Genomic DNA, 18886 nt, shown 5'->3' with positions numbered 1-18886 from the left:
TTCTTCCTGTTCTTTTTCTTTAGGGTTTATCAAGATGTACACGATTCATGACTTTTCATTTGTATCTTGGACTTGGGATATCCTCGTGCCAGGATTGCACGAGTGAATCAACAGGGTCCTGGGGAGTTTTCCTAGCTTATTTTTTCTGTACAACTTCATCATGTAGGTCGGCAAGGCGCAGATCAATTACGTCTCGAAAAGAATCGATGTTTACTTAGAATAATCGGAGAGAGATTTTCATAATTTCTGTCGGCCTTCTCCGAATACGAAGACCCGGGGTCAAAGTGTGCAGTACAGAAGAAAGACAGGGGAAAAAAAGGGGGGAAAGGCATGGAAAAAAAAAAGCTCTCCGGGACATAAGTCATTTAATGAAACAGTGCAAAGAGATCAAGTGCGAGAACGCAGCATGCATAAGCTGATACCTAACCGTGATGGTATCCATGATAAATGTGACAGCTCTATTGCGCATCGGCATCGGCAATATCCAAATCTCCATCCGCAGCATCTTCCCGCTCAGAAATAGGCGGGGCCTGGGTGCCGAGAGGAGTAGCATTAACCAGGGCATCCGAGATGAAGGATTCCTCGACGGCAGCCTTTCTCCGGAACACGCGGAGCCAGCGACGGCCCCACTGGCGGATAATGGCGTCCTCGGGCAGAGTGCCGCTGCCATCACCGCGCTCCATCTGTTCGTCGTTGCTTCCAGCAGCGACGGATACGATTGAATCCTCGATGTACTTGAAGAGGGCTTGCATGTCTGCGCGCTCACGAACGAGAGTATCGTCGATGACGCTAAGCTGGGGCTCGTAGAGGCCGGGCTGGGCGCGGGCCGCGACGATCTGGCGCATGCGGTTAGTGACCTTGCCGACGGTGGCGGAGATCATCTCGAAGACATGGGGCTTTGAAAGGATGGTCCCTGCCGCGACAGACTCAGTGAGGGCCCATTCAAGGACGGAGAGCGGGCTGAGTATGGTGTAGTTAAGCAGCTTGTCGATGATGTTGATGGCAATACCGGGCTGGTCGACCCAGTAGTCCATGACGGAGGTAATGATTTGGCGGCGGGCGTGTTGAGAATCTGTGCCGATGGCCAGAAGGCGATCTTTACTCCGTTCGATGCATGACAGGACATGAGAGAGCGATTTGGATCCGACGAAGCAGAGGGAGGTTACGAATGCATCTGTCGAGGGTATCTTAGGGTCGTCGACGCCCTGGCTCTTCGCCTGGTCTTCGATGGCTGTGATAACTGGCTGAATTTCTTCGTCGCTAGCCTTTTTCCGAATGAGCTGCATGAGTTCTTGCCCTTCGTTGGAGTACGGTGCCACTAGAAATTCACGTTAGCAAGTATTCCCTGCTATTTGAGCTCGAAGAAAAGTTACTTTCAGAGGAAAATTTGAACTCGGGAGTATCCTTCTCTTTGCCTGGTGTGATCAACTTGGGGTAGGGATCAGGAAGAGTTCCCTTAATGCGCTGCGCAAAGCTCAACCGAATTTCCTTGTCCAAAGCACCATATATAAACGCCATTCTCGGATCTATGGCGGGCAGATCAAGATCGTCGGTCCTGTGAGATTGTTAGATCACTGATAACAACGCGTGGAAGCTGACATTTCTCGACTTACCACTCGCTCCATTTCCATGTAAATCCGAAGTTACTCAAGTGGTGAGCGAACCAGTCCAGGAAACGGTTGCTGAGCTCCAAATCCATGGTCTCCAGGCTGTTGTACAAGAATCGGATTGCACGGCCCAAACTTGGCGCAATTGCCGCCGGGGCAATCTTGCAGCACTCGGTGAGAACAGAGTGATAGTAAACGAGTTTGTGCTCTGATGCTGGCAATTGAAATAGCTGCGAGAACACTGCATCCACTGCAACATCCTCGGGCTTCCACGGCTGCAACTCTCCAATGAACTCGCGCATTCGGTCGAAAGGCGTGGCACGCTTCACGAACGTGGTAGGGGTAAAATAGCAGTCGATATCGATCAGGAACTTGGCCGTAGCAACACGGTTGAAGTCAAGGAGATTGATAGTATCAACCAGTGCATCTCGAATAAGCGACGAGGAGATGTCTGTGATTGCAGGAACGGTGTCTACTTCCTGGTTGGCATACACCGAAAGATAGACCTCCGGGAAGAGAGGACGCGCGCCGTTCGGTACAGGGTTTGGCACAGTGATCGTGGGGAAAGGAACCTTGGTCACCGATTCAAAAGACTTGGGCTCATCAGTTTCGGGATCCCGGACGTCTTTCCAAGGACGAGGGAGGCACTTCAGCTCCCAGCCCTGGGTGGCCTCCCCCTGAAGTTGAGTCTGCATCAAACTGATAACACTTTGACCAGCTGCCTCCGAGTTCTCTTCGGGGCTGAATGTGTTCACCAAATCAACGAGGGCATGCGGCGTAGATGCGATGATGTCGGTCTTTTCTAGAAGCGCGGAAGCCTGGGCCTCGAAGCCAGTGGCGGGGGATAGCATAACATAAGGAATGGTGAACTGAATAATCTTCACCAATTCAAGGCCCAGAAGCTGAGAAGGATGTTAGACGAATTTTGATATCACAGGTCAGTTAATCCAACTTACATCTTCCGAAGAGGCAGTCTGGAGATCGACTGCACGAGCGAACAGCTCTTCCAGAAGAGGGAAAATACCGTCACCCTCATAGACTGGCTGGAGAATACCCAGGAAGCGAATAAGAAGCTTGACTTCACGCCATGCACCAATTTCGATATACTTCTGCAAGGCCTCAGCTGCCTTGCTCAAAACCTCCGTTCCAAGCTCGGGCTTGAAGCTATGAGCGACCAGGACCGTGCCCGCGATAAAAGGAATTTTCATGGGCTGTTCGAGAACGCTGCACATATCAAATTTAGTAACTTTCCACAGTGAACTGAGTAGGCCGACACGTACAGATCAAGGGCGATGTTGATAAAATCGCGGCGGATCTCCTCGTCGTCGTAATTATCCGTGACTGTCTTTGCAATACCCTGGACATCGTCTTCTGCTCTGCGAGCAGCCTATCAATGAGAAACAAGCGTTAGTTTGTATGGACCATTTGTAGAGCGCAATGCGCACGCCGAAAAAAAAAAAAAAAAAACAAGGCTCGCACCGATTCCGCGATGGTCAACAACTGCCGTCGGACCTGGACGAACAATGGTTCCTCATATCTGCGCCTTTGAGGGCGGCGATCGAATTCATCATCATCTGAGAGAACGGCAAGCCATGTTAGCGTATTGTTCGGCAAGCTTGTCAGGTCCATGTCTCTTACCTCTGTAACGGCGTTTGCGCCCACCCCGGTAGCCCTGGTTCCGACGGTCGGTTTCGGCCATTTTGTTCTGATATTAATCCAATGAGCCGATGTAATACCAGGGTTTTAATCGTAGAGACAGTGATTCCGGGGAAGTGGAAAGCGAGGGTGACAGCTAGCTTGAGGTGGATGGAGGAGCTCGGAAGGGGAAATTGAAGTTCCGGACCCGGGGCCCCTGCGTACTGAAAGTATCTCGACAGCGGACCATACAAGTAGATGTAGGAGAATTGAATACAATCCACCTTTTATAGTATATATATATTACATCGTTCAAATCCCATTTATTCTTTACGCATCACTACCGAAAAAAAAATCCAAAGAAAGAAGAAGTGTCTGCTTGAGAACTGAAATGACATATAGCTCATGGCCGGTGAGTCGGAGGACCGGGGAACCAGCCGAGCCCGATGAATCTGATACAAGGATATTGCGAACAAAAAAGAAAAGAAAAGAAAAGAACGCAAAGGGAAGGACGAACGGGGATTCTAGCGCTGCAAGACGAGAGATTGACCATCATAGGAGGGTTCCCCCTAAACGTGTATCCAAAGAAATCTTCAAGATCTCCGATGCATTTATGGGAAAATCCATCCCCCCATCTGGGGTCGAGATCGACTTGCTGCGTCTGGGGGTTCTTCCCCTCGACCGATGAAACTATGCAGTCTCCGACCCCCAGAGGCAGACGTGCACAGAAAGGGTATCACTTTTTCCTCCCAAGAGCTGTCTCAGACACCTCAAAATAAACTCCATGCCATGACCTCCCATTGTGTGAAAACCATCAACCCTTACCACCCTGAAGAAACATGGTTTCCGCTTCCCAGCCATTAACGAATGCACTTTTCCCACTTCATACCATTCCCTGCTCATTCACCAGTTCCCAAGGTTCCACCCAGTCCGGGGTTGAGGCAAACCGAGTCCCGAAAGAAGAAAAAGAAGAAAAAGAAGAAGAAGAAGAAGAAGAAGAAAAAAGAAAAAAAGACAAGGCAGTGCACTTTCAATTCAGAGCACTTAAGATCACAGTGGAACTTGGTCGGCAGGTAGAATCTCACGCAAAGTGCAGATGGCGGCACAACGAACAGACGTATCCCTCGCAAGAAGGGAGGAGGGGGGGGAGGCGGAGGACACACACTGGTCAACTCAGTCGAGGTGTGCAAGCATCTCCTCCTTGGAAAGGGGTTTGAAGGTATCGAGACCGAGGCCGCGAGCCTCGAGGGCTGGGCGAGCGTGAGGGGGAATCATTTGGGTGTTGAGATCAGGGGCAATCGAAAGTTCTATATATTGATCAGCGGGAGATTGTCACTAGAGAGGATGATTTGTTTTTACCATGTTGTGAGAAATCGAAAAGGGCGGGGAGATCCTTGGAGGGGTTGTTGTGGTGGCGTGAGTCTGGTAGCCGGGTGTTCGGGTCGCGGAGTTCATCGAAAAAGGGGTGGCACATCGCTTCAACCGCAGACAACCGTTGTGTCGGGGTATATTCCAGAAGGGCGGAGATGAGGTCAATAGCCTCCGGTGGTGCCTTACGGAAAACCTAGTTCGGGTCAGCACCATTACAGAGCGCGGGTAGGATGGGAAATACCTTGTTGAAGGGATGGGGTTTGATTTGAGGGAATTTATGCTCCATATAGTTGGGGTTCATGGTGCGGATTTGTTCCCGAGTTGGGGTGCCCAAAACCTTGATGATTTCTACCAGTTGGTCAATGCCCGATTCACCGGGGAAGAGGGGTTGTCCAAGCATCAATTCAGCCATCACACAACCAGTCGACCAAACATCTAGAGAGAAAAAAAAATCACCAGTTAGAGTATGAGATAGGTTCTCCGGAGTAAGGAATAGATACCAATCTTTGTTGTGTAGTTGGTCGCACCAAAGATTAATTCGGGGGCCCGGTAGTAGCGAGAGCAGATGTATGAAACGTTAGGCTCGTTTTCGATTAGAATTTTAGCGGATCCGAAATCGCAGAGCTTCAGGATACCAGTGGCGGGATCTAAAAGGAGATTCTGGGGCTTGATATCACGGTGGCAGATACCCTGTGAGTGGATGTAGGCCAGCGACCGGAAGAGTTGGTAGATGTAAAGCTTGACCTCGAGCATAGGCATCGTAGTCTTGAGTTTGTTGAAGTAACGCGATGCGCGATACACCGTCTCGGGAACATACTCGAGGACGAGGTTGAGGTAGACTTCATCTTTCTGTTGAGGGGAAATCGGGGGCACGGTCAGCCCACAGGAACGGGGGACGGAAAGACGATCGGGCGGGACACCCAGAAGACACATACCCTGTCGCCGTTGGAGTAGTAAAAGGCTTTAAGTTCGACAATGTTAGGATGGCGCACAATCCGCATGATTTGCAGCTCACGGTTCTAGAGAGATTGGGTTAGTGGTCTGACACACAGATCCCAGGTCGAGAACCCCAGTTACCTTGAACCGCTTGTCCTGAAGGACTCTCTTGATGGCAGCATCTTCCCCGCTCGGAGCCATCTTGGTCTGAAACACAACGCCGAAGGAGCCATTGCCTACAATCTTACACTGAGTGTAGGAGATCTCCTTGGACTCGCCAGTCAGTCCATCTTGGACCTTCTCCCGGATGACCTCTGGGAAAGGTCAGTTTTCCCCCATTGAAATTCAGAATTATATCTTACCACCCATGCGCAAAGTCGGGAACAGCCCGGGACGATTCTGTGACATCGCGGAAATAGATAGATATGTGAAGTTGAGAAGACCGTTTTGGGTGGTTAAACCGGGGTGGAGTAGGGAGGGGCGGAAGGACCGATGGGAAAGGAAGCAAAATGGCCGGGAGCCAAGAATGTGTAAAAGTAGGGAAGAAGAAGAATGAGAGAGGAGAAGGTGGGCAACTTTGCGTAGAGAATGTTCAACCAATGAAGTCGAATCGAGTGAAATAAGACGGGTTAGACTAGGGAAAGGTTAGGTAAAATTGGGGCGGCTTCAGGGCGAAAGAAAGGTGACGTTGATGGAATGGATTTCCTTTTTGGGGGTTCTGTTTCTTTCTGGGTTTTGGTAACTTTTTTTTTAAAAAAAATTATTTTCAATAAAAAATCAGATTCTTTGAATTTTCTCAAAGAACCAAAAGAAGTAAAAAAGAGAATCGATTCAAAGCCAATGTCTTACGAGGGTTGAGCAATTCGGGAGGGGGGAAAGAGGAAAAAGAGAGGGGCGGGAGAGCTACAAGTTCAAGTTCACCAACTTCCCTTCAAATGTTCTTTATGGGGGTGTATTTTGGTTCCCACCCTTTTCTCTTTTTTTATTCAATTTTTAAATTTCGAGTTACCCTATCTTGAATCGGTATGGGTGAATATATCTCATAGAAAACAGATCGAAAGAAGAACAGAATACTCCCTGCACAGTATAAGGACTGTAATTTACTGTTATTTACCAACGTTCGGGAGATGATATCATATGGGAGCAGGTGGTATTCCGGTATTTACCAATACACGCCGGTGTACGAAATCCGGGTAACATTGGAAAAAGACTTTTATTTTTTTTTTTTTGGAGAAAGCGGAGTCTCCGGGGTAGTGGGAATATAATTCAAGCTATACATAGTATACGCTTTACTATGCTATCTCTGTTTATAGCTATTGCACCCTATATAACCCCCCCATAGGGTAAGAGAAAAACAGGATGTCGGGTGACCCAACGGTGATTTTCCCTGGAACCACTGTCATTGGTTGAAATTGTTGTATTGTAATCTTTTTTCTCCCACGAGACCAGCTGACCTCGAAAAAAAAAAGAGAAGAAGAAGCTTGGGCCGAAATATGGTCAAAGCTGCAAATTGAAGCTGGACCCGGCTACTATTCCGAGCTCAACATACGGAAGATTCTAATAATATATGGGTACTACGCTCTACTAGCGATCAACTATATCATTTGGCACTTCAATCTCCTGATTCTCACTGCATAGTTCCAGGGGGCATTTCGGGAGAAAAAAAAAACAAAAGATTAAAGATTAAAAAGATAAATAACACACCGGTAATTGGGAACTAGACCGAGCGGTTGGAAAGCCATATACAACATACAGGTTCACACAGAAAGCTCTTCGGCCCGGAAAATCCATCGGAATTGAAAAAGGGGGCTCCCGTTCCACGCCCATTCTTTCGAGGATCTCGATGCCAAAGTGTGTGCAGGGATCCCTTGGCATGTGAGGTGAAGCTCTCTCAGCCGACGCCCAGGTCGGGATAATCATTGGGATTCCAGCCGTAGTCCCGTCCATACAGTTTCTTGTACCAGACCTGGACCAGCAGAAGAACCCCGATTTGGCACAACTGGATGTATCAGAAAAAAGAAGCCAAGAGAACATCAAAAGCAAACAAGAACAGGAAACGATATAAGTGGAAAAAGAACCCGTCTTGAATCGAAGGGGCATACAACATAGGAATGTTCCTGGCACAAGCACCAAGTCAGGTACATAAAAAAAGGATGTCTGAACTTGGCCCCTGCACTGTAGGGATGCACCCGGCTCAAAAGGTTAACGTTGAGGAGCTCCCAGGCTACTTGCACGGCCCATTTACCGTGTACTGCTTGGTATTGGTATTGGTATTTACAAAGTATTTCACGTGTTCCTTTTGAGCCTTCATTGTCACGCATTGCACACGGTCGATGAAGCTACTTGTGTAAATCTAGAATTCCAATTTTCATCTTTAATCTCAAAAAATCTCTAGAATTTTGGTGGATAGAGGAGATATTAGTATGTAGTTGCCGTGCAGTATATCTAGATCTACCCTATGAGCTTCCCCTCATCGACGTCACCAGACCTAGAGCAGGTGACCACTGGGGATCGGAATCGCCACAGTTTGGTTCAAGCTGTCATGCGACTTACCGCAGTTGATCTTCTTGACACGAGGGGAGAAATGACGCCCCCTCAGCAGGGGTCTGACGCCGTCAACTTGAAAGAGAAGGAAAAAGGAAAAAGGAATCCATGTCATGTCCAGAACCATGCACCGGTACAACTATGACTACAGATCTACACTCGGAAGTGTTCATCGGCTCTCGGCAAATAATCTATGTTGTAGGGATTTGCTGACTCTACAACTCAATCCAAATGACTGATCCTTGGCGGATCGGAGTGGATTCAATTCAATCTTCACACAAGACACACCTGAACTACGACCGAGCCTTGGATGTTCATACCGTGTAAATCCCCGACGCATCAGATCGAGAATAAGCAGCTGGGTGTGTTCCTGGCAAACGCAACACTTCTAGGCTGGCACTGGCATGATGTTTAAACGATGCATATGCACGGGAGGAAACCGGCGGAATGTCCCAATCACCATCGGCATGTACGGATCGGAAAAAGCATGGAAGCAAGGAACGACGTTCTATGGTCTCTCTGTCTCTGTTAGACACGTGGGTTATCTATCTCCCAACAAAAACAATAGAGAGATGCCAGACAATATTAACCACTCATTGAAGTCCTCCCTGGTTGGGACTGGCCACATGATGACAAAGCACATCGTACTCAAAAGGAATTCGGGACTGCCCAGGTATGCGAATCATCTGGGAGGCTATTGGTTCAATCTTGAAATGGGATCCAGTCTGCCCACACTGTGGTTAGATCACGTCCAGGAGGATCCAAATCTACCGATCTGTGCACCAAGCACACGTTGCATCTAGACACATTCATCCCATGGCCTGGAAATTTAAAACGGATGTACAAACTACTTAGGGATGAATGATATGACACGATTCGAACCCAAGGAACTGGTACTCTCATTTTACATGGTGCCAACCTATCATCTAGAACAGATGTCCTCTGAACCTTGGGCAAGATCTCCGTGGAACAGGTAGAAATAAACACACAAATCTACCAATGTATCATATCAAGGGAATGGATTTGCCTTGTGGACACGCTACCCACATTCATTTCCAGCGCTCCGCACGTTGTAGTTGTATACCAACACCAGAGCGCCTGTCAATTGGGCTGTGACACTCGGACCCTATACTGCAATTTCCTTTCTTTTCATTTCCACTTTTCCTTTCTGTTTTCAGTCCTCTAGTTTTATCATCCCGGGTCAGCCATTTATCCGGGACATACATCCCTAGGTGCATCCCCGGCATCGAATGTAACTGGCCAACTTCTTGTGTAGGGAACGCAGTAAGTAGACGAAGAGGAAAGCCCTAAGAAGAGGGTTGAACGGGGAATATGATGTCACTGGAGTCTGATATTCAGTGTCCGAACACCGGATTTTCCAATCGCAAGGCAACAATCAAGTCCCAGCCAAACTTGCAGGGAACTAACTGACTGTGGCCCACCAAGACTTCATAACCGACCCTATTTAGGTAATTTAGGTATTCAGGCTGGGGGTATGGAATAAGTGGCTGATCCCACATGCCATATTGGATGACCAAGTACCATAGCGCTTGCTATGCCTAAACTAACGTACTCCGTACACTTCATGTACATCTACCCTGTGTTTCATTTTCTATTACTGAACACCCCACAATAACCCGTATCATTTTCGAGAGCGAAACATGGCAGACCCAACATATAAATGAACCCACTTTACCAAGAAACTTGGTCCAATTGGGTGGAGAAAAGAAGCAGAAACGGTTCCATTCTAGGAGATGCACTAAGGCCACTGCGGCATTTTGGAATTATTCTACCAATTGCATGAGTTGATCCAGTGCCCACAGCTCATAGTGGAGTAAGGTTGCATGGTCGATTTATCTGATTCGTTGGGTCTTGGAAGATGTGCCGTCGTTCGTCCCGGTCACCGCTTTCGGTATTCATGGGCACTGTCTGGGATTAATTTCCTCTCCGCTTTTATATTGGGCTTGTTCTGATATCGTTTGGAGTCAATGGTTGTGACGAAAGAGAGCCTTTTGTTTAATTGGTTATCTTAATCTAAAGGATTCAGCGTTCAAAAAACTGAGACCTTTATATTGAATGGCTTGAATTTTATGGTCTCATGACATATAAATACGTGGATACCCACTGGGACAAAGAGTTGATTTTGTACACCCTGTCACTGGCGAAACTGGTGGGTAAAAAAAAATCACCAGAAGGATAGATTACAATGGGACAATGAGAGATGATTTGTCTTAATCAAAACTTGTTTTACATTGGCCCGTCTATGATGCGTAAAACATGACCAGAGCTATCTGCAGGCGCAGCCATGCATCCCAGATCTGGCAAATCCATAGACCCAAAACATGGCCACGCAAGGAAATGAACTGGAAAGATAGCAGACACAAGATATCAGACCATAGGCCAAACAGAGATGCAGCATCAGGCAGGAAATCAAGGAACCGGGGTGTGAATCTATACAAAAAAAAGTTGGAATCTCCATGGCGCCAAAAAACTGGCCACATGCACCAGCAACCCAAATTCAAGAGGATATACCGAGGAAGAGAGACAACATATGTCATTTCAGACATGGCGAGTGAAGAACTACTAAAACATGGGGGGAGAATGGGTTATTATCTCAGGCAATGCGAGAGGAAAGCTTTAGAAGGGAGGAGGGATCACGCTGGCAGGGTCAACCTTGTCCTGTTGCTCCATGACATCCTCACCAGCAAGCTCAAGGGAGACAGCAAGACCGAGCTTAGCCGTTTGCTAGAGAAAAAAAAAAGAAATTAGTATCGAAGTCGTGGGTAGAGGGAAATATGAATGTCGCTTACCTTGGCCTGGTCGATCTCACCAGCGAAGGAGAGAGAGATGGGCATGGCAATGCGCTTCTCGAGAAGACAGCTGACCTTGCCGGTGCTGTCAACCTGAGCGCGGAACGAAGAGGCACGGAAGTCGTACTTGGCACCAATGGCAGTGGTACCGTCACGAGCAGGGCCACCCATCATAAGAGTGGCGGGAGAGGGCTGGAGTTGGAGGTTCATGTCAATACCGGCTTCAACACGCTCGGACAGCTTGCGCCAGTAAGTGGCGTTGAAAGTGCCCTGGGCCTGCAGCTGAGCGGTACCAATCCAGTCATCACCCTTATACTTAGCGGAGTAGGACAGAGCAGTCTCGGGACGAGCGGTGATACCCTGGCGTTGCCAGATAGCCTCGAAACCAAGAGCGAGACTGGGGGTGATGGATTGCAGGTAGCTGCCGACGAAGATACCAGTGAGACCACCCTCGAGGAAAGAGGGGTTGAAGGCCTTGAGGGACGCGGAGAAGTCACGGCCGGTGTAGTCGTTATCGATCTGGACCAAGCCCTGGGTACCACCGTTCATGATCTGAGCATTGGTCTTGGTGACAAGGGCCTGGTTCCAGCGGTAGTTGGCGACGGCGGCGAGCGCACCGTCGCTTCCGTAGTTACCTTGCATAAACACCTAGCAGAAAACGATATGTTAGATACTGACAATCGCAGCGACCGGCACATAGATCACATTGGATGGTTGTTCTTACCTTGGGGCTTCCATACATGGCGGAGAAAGCATATGGAGGCAGGTTGCCGGTTGAGCCCATAGAGAAGGCATGCGACACACGGAAGAGAGGGGACATGCCGAAGACCTTGGTTAGGTCTGCCCGGAGACCGGAGAACATGAAGTTGGTCAAGAGAACATCCTTCTGCACTTCCCTGGCGAGGTTATCGACAGTTCCGGGATTGGGCAGGTTGAGCAAGGCCCTTCGGTCGGAGAACGAGGAGTATGCATCGTGAACGGCCGCGGCGGCAGGGTTCTCGGTGAGAAAGGAGAGGGATGATAGGTAATCGGCCATTTTAGTTGAGATCTGATTATTGACGAATATATTAGGTGTCGTCACGCGTGTTAGTCGGTCTCAGTTGAGACTCGGGAAAAAAACACAAAGAATTGAGAATTAAAGGGATTCAGACCAGCCCGAGGATCTGGGACGAACAAACGTCTCAGATGACCTTGATAAAATATTGAAAAAGGGCTGGATTTGATGCGCTCAAGAGTGTAGGGGAAGCAATTCAAGACTTTCCAAGCTGCGAAAAATGCTAGTCGCCTGCCTCGGCGTCTTTGGTTGCTATCGTTCGCCGGGATATTACATAATCTTCGGGCTTTCCCGGTCGAAGGCACGACTGGGGGAGAGGCTTTGGGGGTGGTTAAGGGTCATCGGGAGTGATGGGGGTGGTTCTCACTGATGTTGATTAATATTTGAAGCGCTTCGTTGTTTAGTTTCTATTTGGGATTGAATCGTCCCTGAATCGGGCTTCGTTTGGACTGCTTTTCACGTTGAACCTGAAAAACAAGGCAACCAAAACCGATGATCTGCACCTGATATCTGGGCCTTGATCGTTCACCTATACCGCCTCTCAGGTACCCTTCTTTATTTCTTGCTTTCTTGCTTCCCTATCTTACCATCCATCGGGTTGATGTGACACGAAATACCTTTGATCTATTTCAAGACTATCGATCGATTATCCTGACACGCTCGACACTGAATATTGTGATATCTTGTTATCTCAAGGTTGCGTCACGTCGCCATCCCACAATGGACACCTTACTGTAAGCTTGCCTTTCCCGCTTCACAGTTGAATATTTTCTTCCATGAATATTGGTCTTTGTGTGCTTTCTGCTTGGCAATACTAGCACAAATAAGAAAATAACATGAGCCATGTCCCCTGTCTAGTCTCGGAGAGACTGAAGAGTGAAGGCTGATAGTGGATTTGAACTGACATCATACAGCACCGCTGAGATTGTGGCCAACTCTCCACGATTCCGCCGCAAGTCGTCAATCTTTGTCGATGCAATTCATGACTTACCGGAAAAGGCCGATCTGGCTCCGGCCCAGCTGTACAGCACCGAATCTGGTCGGCTTTTCCATTCGGGCCGCATTGTAATCATCACCGTCGGCTTGCCTGCGAGAGGCAAAACGTATGATACCTCTTACATCAGTAATACTACTCAGTGGACTAAATTAACATTCATGACAGACATATCTCAGTAGCTTTGGCACGATACCTGCGATGGTATGCTCTACTCCTGTGATTTGGGCATTTCGAGAGGCATGCTGATGCATTGATAGGCTTGGTGTTAAGACCAGAATCTTCCACCTGGGTGACTATCGTCGTGCCACAATCCCATTTGGTGAGGACATGCCAGATGATTATTTCTATGTCAATGGTAGGCATGGTATCCTGATTCACCTGAACAACAGCATTGACATGCCAGTTTAGCTACTGCCAAGTCCGTTCTGTTACGCCAAAAGATTGTAAGAAAGTGTCGAGAAGACATCTATCACTTTTTGAATCATGAAAATGGTCAAATAGCGATATACGATGCCGTCAACCCGCTAGCTTCAGGACGGCGCTCGCTTGCTAAGGAGTTTGCAAAGCATGATATCGAGGTTAGTCCGAATTGATCGTTTGGATATGTGTACAATAGACTAAACGCTGATGCTTTTTAAACCAGACCCTATTCATTGAGTCATGGTGTGACGACGAACACATCATTGAAGAGAATGTTCGCAGAGTCAAGATATCTTCCCCTGATGTGAGTCTCGTTATATCCTGGCATTGAGTGAAAAATCTAACAATAATGGCCAGTACGTCTCATGGAAATCAGAAGATGCCGTGAAGCATTACTTGAACCGTATCGCTTCTCGCATCCCTCAATTCCAGACCATGGAGGAAAAGGACTTGAACTATATCAAGGTACACGCAATCGATTTTGTCGCATAACCATTGCTCACCAAATTGCAGATGATCAACGCCGGCGAGAGACTGATTGTCAACAATCGAAGCTTTGGTTACCTTTCTAACCGCATAGTTTTCTATCTTCTGAATCTCCACATCAAATCGAGACGCACATATTTTGCCCGGGTACGTCATCTACTGTCCATATTACTACAATGCAAACATAAGCAAAACCTAACTTCTTATCTAGGCTGGCGTTTCGCTAGATGCAGATTCATACAAAGCCGATGCTTCATTGTCAGAACAGGGAGAAGACTACGCCAAGAAAATGACCGCACGTCTACTAGCTCACCGAGAAGAGGAAAAGCAAGCAATGATTGAGCGAGGAGAGATTGGCTATAAGTCAAGGCCCTTGAAGGTCTGGACTTCCACACGGCGCAGGACAGTGGAAACCGCGAAATACTTCTACGAAAACGGATATAAAATCCGACAGAGGTCTCAATTGAGCCAACTGAACCCTGGTGTCTGTGAGAATATGTCCGAGAATCGCATCCGAGCAGAGTATGGGGATGAGGTTGCTAAGCACGAGCTCGATCCCTACCACCATCGTTATCCCCGTGCGGAGGTAAGCCTTACCCCAATCCCTTCAGGGTTGTAGCTGCTGACCCTTTCCACTAGTCATACCATGACTTGGCTGTTAGACTCGAGCCAATTATCCTTGAATTGGAGAGGGAGCAAACCGACCTGCTCATCATTGCACACGAAAGCGTTTTGAGAGTTTTGTATGGATATCTCATGGCCTGCAATGCTGCGGACATTCCGTTCCTTGAGTTCCCTCGCGATGAAATAATTGAGGTAAATTGGATTCTGGGTTGGATTAATCTCCATAGTTAATTAAAACTATTCTAGATCGTCCCCGAGAGCTATCAGAACGAGGCACAGCGAATCCATGTCCCCGACATTCCCGAAGAGATTATCCCGGCCTCTCCAGAGGACTTGAAGATCCCAGTGCCTCCAAGCGGGGTGGTATCACCAACGCAAGGACTTGGTACCCCAGAAGGTCAAGCAACTCCACAGAGTGGTCACCGAACACCGAGTGGAATTCGAACACCGCGTGAGCGCGAACGGATCTCACAACAGCATGTTGAAGATGTGGTTTAGATAGACCTCGACACTAATTCGCTTCACCCGGCAATACCACTCAATGTTGCTCTCGAATTCCTCCAGCCACAGTTTAAATCTAGTTTGTTTGTTGTCTAAGTTGCGTTGATAGCACCAATACAATTCTTCGGTTTAACCGCCATGTAAAGTCGAGACGAAAACAATGTTATCTCCTTGTTGAAGTTCGTAAGTCTCTTCGCCTTCAAGTTCCCAATCGGCATCGTTGATGAGCACGAGAATGCCTGGTCGTCTGTCGAGATCATTAATATTATTTGAATAACACCCCAAAGTTATGTTGACGTACACATTGTCTTCCATGATGAACATGTCTATTCTCTGATCCTTCATGAGGTTGTCGACGAGGTATTTAAGCAGGTATGATATATTTGGCCTGCTACCGTCTCCTAAACAAGCGGGTAGAACAACTTTATGCTTGCGCTCATTCCCGAATAGCAATTCTAAGCCGCCACTATCGAGATCAGTTGTTAGCAGAAGTTGATCGATTGAGAGAAAGATTTGACGTACGTAAACTCGACGGTGATAGGGATGGGGATTTCTCCGTGGACCACATTTGAAGTATCAACCATGGTTTTGCAGATGAAGAGAAAAATCGAGCATAGAATACTTCTTTTTCTTATTGAGAACGAATGGAAAGAAATTCCAAGTCGAGTTTGTTGAAGATGGAGGGGCTGCGCGGAGACAGAACCTCTTATCGATAAGCCCCAATCTTCCCGCAATTTCTTTGCGGCTTTCTCCAATTGCCTCTCAGTACAGCAGCACAGACAGACAAAAGGGCTCACACGCCTTTGTAATACTCCATGGTCGTCGTTGAAACAGACTATATTAGCGTGGGGGGAAACCGGCACCCTGGAGCCGCGGATTGGGATGTGCAGACAGGCGTGCTCGCCTTCGGTGCAGACAACAATGTCGCCTTATGGGATCCCCTAGTAGGTCCATGGAGAATAACTGCGCATCGATAAGAAGGAAGAGCTGACGTTTAGTCCAGGACAAGACTGATCGTGGTATCTATGCCCTGCTTGTTGGTCACACCGACAAAGTCAGCGTCGTTCGATTTTATACATGCCCCGCCTCGAGAACGAGATTTATCGTCACCGGCTCCGTCGACCGCACAATACGGGTATGGCAAGAAGACAAAACCGATTTGCACAACTATGTCCTTGCGTCTACCCTTGAGGGCCATACAAGCTCGGTGAATGCGATTGCCGTGGCCGATGGAACGGACATCATCGCATCTGGAGCCGCTGATGGGACGGTCCGAATCTGGAGAATAAATGCACAAGAAAAATTGAAGTGTGAGCTAGTTGAAACGATCACAATGAAACCGCGGTTCTTCCCGCTATCTCTGTCATTGCAGGGGCTTCAAGGCGACTCGGACAAGCCATTGGTGTTGGCCGTTGCAGGTACAACAACCAAGGTTCAGATCTACGTCTCAGAAACGTCCATCGGCAAGCCAGAGTTCAAGCGCCGGGCTGTGCTTGCGGGCCATGAAGCCTGGATTAAGGCACTTTCGTTCACCCAGGATAAGCAGGGTAACGGTGATATCCTGCTAGCGTCTGCAAGTCAAGACAGATACATCCGTCTTTGGCGACTGCGCCGGGGTGAAGCAAGTGCCCCTGCTCCAATAGATGATACAGATCCTCTACTTGGAGGAATGGAGCCCACGCTGTCGAACAAAGCCCATGAGTTTGAGGCTGCAGGATCGAAATACTCCATTACTTTCGAAGCTCTTCTCTTTGGACATGAAGACTGGATCTATACTATTGCATGGAACCCAGATTCGAAGCGGCAGCAGCTTCTCTCGGCATCGGCTGACAATACGATCACAATTTGGGAACAAGACCAAGCATCAGGTGTTTGGATGTCCGCAGAGAGAATGGGAGAGATCAGTGTTCAGAAAGGATCCACCACCGCGACAGGTAGCGCAGGTGGCTTCTGGATTGGGCTCTGGTCACCGGACGGGAAGCAGGTGGTGAGTCTTGGTCGGACAGGTAGTTGGAGGGTCTGGCGACATGATTCCGACGCGGATCTTTGGGCACAGAGGTTCGGTATTTCGGGCCATGTGCGCTCAGCAAACGGTGTACAGTGGGAGCCCACTGGAGGTTACCTGCTTTCAACCAGCTCAGACCAAACAACCCGGCTTCATGCGAAGTGGATGCAGGGAGATACAGGTTCATGGCATGAGTTCTCTCGCCCTCAGATTCATGGGTACGATTTGAACTGTATCGACACCCTGGGTCCCTCACAGTTTGTGACTGGCGCGGAGGAGAAGCTTTTGCGTGTGTTCAATGAGCCTAAACCAATTGCTCAGTTGCTCGAGAGACTCACTGGGTTTAAACAAGCGAATGATAAGGACCTCCCAGACACTGCTGAAATCCCAGTGCTGGGTCTCTCGAATAAGGCACTTGGAGATGAGGCGCCAGTGGAAGAGGATGAGCTAAAAGCCCCAACTGCGGCGCCAGTCGCTTCTGCCTCGCTGGCTGCTAACCACCCGCCACTAGAAGATCAGTTGTCTCGCTACACATTATGGCCGGAGCACGAGAAGCTCTATGGCCATGGCTATGAGATTTCAGCAGTGGCAGTGAGCCATGACCGTAAGCTCATTGCGACCGCCTGCAAGGCCAGCTCGATTGATCATGCGGTAATTCGCCTCTACGATACGTCGGACTGGCATGAGATCAAACCTTCTCTCACTGCGCACTCGTTGACCATCACGGACCTTTCATTCTCGAGTGACGATCGTTATCTTCTTAGTGTTGGACGAGATCGCCAATGGGCGGTCTTCCAGCGGAGCGGTGCAGATCCAACTATGTTTACGAACCTCAGCGTAAACCCCAAGGGTCACTCTCGAATGATCCTAGGTGCAGCTTGGGCCCCAGCTACAACAGATCATGTCTTTGCCACCGCAGGACGTGACAAATCTGTGAAGATCTGGCAAAAGTCTGAAGACACTTTCGTCTGCAAAACGACCGTAGGCCTGACATCGGCGGTCTCGGCGATTGCTTTCTTGTCCGCAACACACAAAGGCACATATGTTATTGCTGTTGGCGAGGACAACGGTGTTATCTCTATTCACCGAATTGTTGCTGATACTCTCGAAGCACACCATATCGTAACCATCGACAAAGTGGCGTCGCCTTCCAAGGCAATTACGCAACTATCATGGCGGCCAGTGCCAGCTGCAGAGGCGGATACCAGGAATCGGTTTGAACTAGCGGTGGCAAGTGAGGACACGTCCACACGGATTTATGCCATCTCGAACATGCTCTCATGATTTGTGTAAAAGAAATTACAAAATGGGTTCCCCTAGGTAGCCCCCTTCTATGAGGCATGGTCGTGAAACCTTTTTTTAATCTCTTTTGAGAGGTCCTATTGAAACCTCTCAAGTGTTTTCGACCTTGTAAAGACCGTAGTGGTCCTGATATAAAGCCCTCAAATGGTGTCTGAGTAGAGCCCTGGAGCTCCTGCCACGTTCAGATGGTACCTACTGATGTAGTCATAAGAGCACCCTCTCCTCTTCCCCTCGCTCAAAATCAGAACAACCCTACATCCTAGGCCAGGCTCTTTTCTTTGTCCTTTTTTTTTTTATCTCTAGAAGTCAACAGTGCCCTAGGGCAAAAATACGAGCAAGTGAAACCCATTTTCAAGGCTCTTGTAATAGCGTTGGAGCATCTAAGCCCACAACACCTGCAACCCATCCAATATAGACCGATTGGAAATAGGAATGGTGCACATTCTGTGAGATAGGTGGGCACGGGAAGAGTGCCGCTGGGCCCACCTTGGACGGGGGCGAATGTTGGCTTCTTGAACACGTACTTTTCGATCCAAAAGTAATTCAATCGGCTTGTGTGTCCCTTCACTTTCCAAATATTGCAGGCATTGTGCA

The 18886-nt window shown here is 48.4% G+C and overlaps 6 protein-coding genes across 6 annotated transcripts; 2 read left to right on the top strand and 4 right to left on the bottom strand.

Annotated features, from left to right (window-relative positions):
- Positions 1–458: 458 nt before the first annotated feature.
- Pdw03_0383 (snRNA cap binding complex subunit (Gcr3), putative) lies at positions 459–3306 on the bottom strand (the record flags this gene model as incomplete). The annotated part of the gene is made up of 7 exons (XM_014682085.1): positions 459–1318; positions 1374–1555; positions 1614–2509; positions 2564–2831; positions 2888–2994; positions 3087–3181; positions 3246–3306. 7 exons carry the CDS (start codon positions 3304–3306, stop codon positions 459–461), a joined length of 2469 nt encoding a protein of 822 aa, XP_014537571.1.
- Positions 3307–4415: 1109 nt separating this feature from the next.
- On the bottom strand, positions 4416–5957 carry Pdw03_0382 (Glycogen synthase kinase (Skp1), putative; the record flags this gene model as incomplete). Its single annotated transcript, XM_014682084.1, has 7 exons — positions 4416–4549; positions 4602–4806; positions 4855–5048; positions 5114–5462; positions 5549–5632; positions 5691–5863; positions 5912–5957. 7 exons carry the CDS (start codon positions 5955–5957, stop codon positions 4416–4418), a joined length of 1185 nt encoding a protein of 394 aa, XP_014537570.1.
- Positions 5958–10730: 4773 nt separating this feature from the next.
- On the bottom strand, positions 10731–11939 carry Pdw03_0381 (Mitochondrial import receptor subunit (Tom40), putative; the record flags this gene model as incomplete). Its single annotated transcript, XM_014682083.1, has 3 exons — positions 10731–10838; positions 10904–11551; positions 11628–11939. The coding sequence occupies 3 exons, from the start codon at positions 11937–11939 to the stop codon at positions 10731–10733; spliced, it is 1068 nt and encodes a 355-aa protein (XP_014537569.1).
- A 738-nt stretch (positions 11940–12677) lies between these two features.
- Positions 12678–14982, top strand: Pdw03_0380 (6-phosphofructo-2-kinase, putative; the record flags this gene model as incomplete). Its single annotated transcript, XM_014682082.1, has 11 exons — positions 12678–12691; positions 12872–13060; positions 13120–13155; positions 13212–13309; positions 13363–13532; positions 13598–13678; positions 13732–13839; positions 13888–14007; positions 14072–14446; positions 14500–14676; positions 14731–14982. 11 exons carry the CDS (start codon positions 12678–12680, stop codon positions 14980–14982), a joined length of 1620 nt encoding a protein of 539 aa, XP_014537568.1.
- A 132-nt stretch (positions 14983–15114) lies between these two features.
- Positions 15115–15569, bottom strand: Pdw03_0379 (Molybdopterin synthase/thiamine biosynthesis sulfur carrier, beta-grasp; the record flags this gene model as incomplete). The annotated part of the gene is made up of 3 exons (XM_014682081.1): positions 15115–15232; positions 15287–15451; positions 15508–15569. The coding sequence occupies 3 exons, from the start codon at positions 15567–15569 to the stop codon at positions 15115–15117; spliced, it is 345 nt and encodes a 114-aa protein (XP_014537567.1).
- A 231-nt stretch (positions 15570–15800) lies between these two features.
- On the top strand, positions 15801–18274 carry Pdw03_0378 (RNA polymerase II Elongator subunit, putative; the record flags this gene model as incomplete). Its single annotated transcript, XM_014682080.1, has 2 exons — positions 15801–15929; positions 15989–18274. The coding sequence occupies 2 exons, from the start codon at positions 15801–15803 to the stop codon at positions 18272–18274; spliced, it is 2415 nt and encodes an 804-aa protein (XP_014537566.1).
- Positions 18275–18886: the final 612 nt, after the last annotated feature.

Source organism: Penicillium digitatum, chromosome 4 (assembly GCF_016767815.1).
Source record: "Penicillium digitatum chromosome 4, complete sequence".
Lineage (NCBI taxonomy): Eukaryota > Fungi > Ascomycota > Eurotiomycetes > Eurotiales > Aspergillaceae > Penicillium > Penicillium digitatum.
The sequence above is the reverse complement of the archived record's forward strand: the minus strand, read 5'-3'. Positions and strand labels throughout refer to the sequence as shown.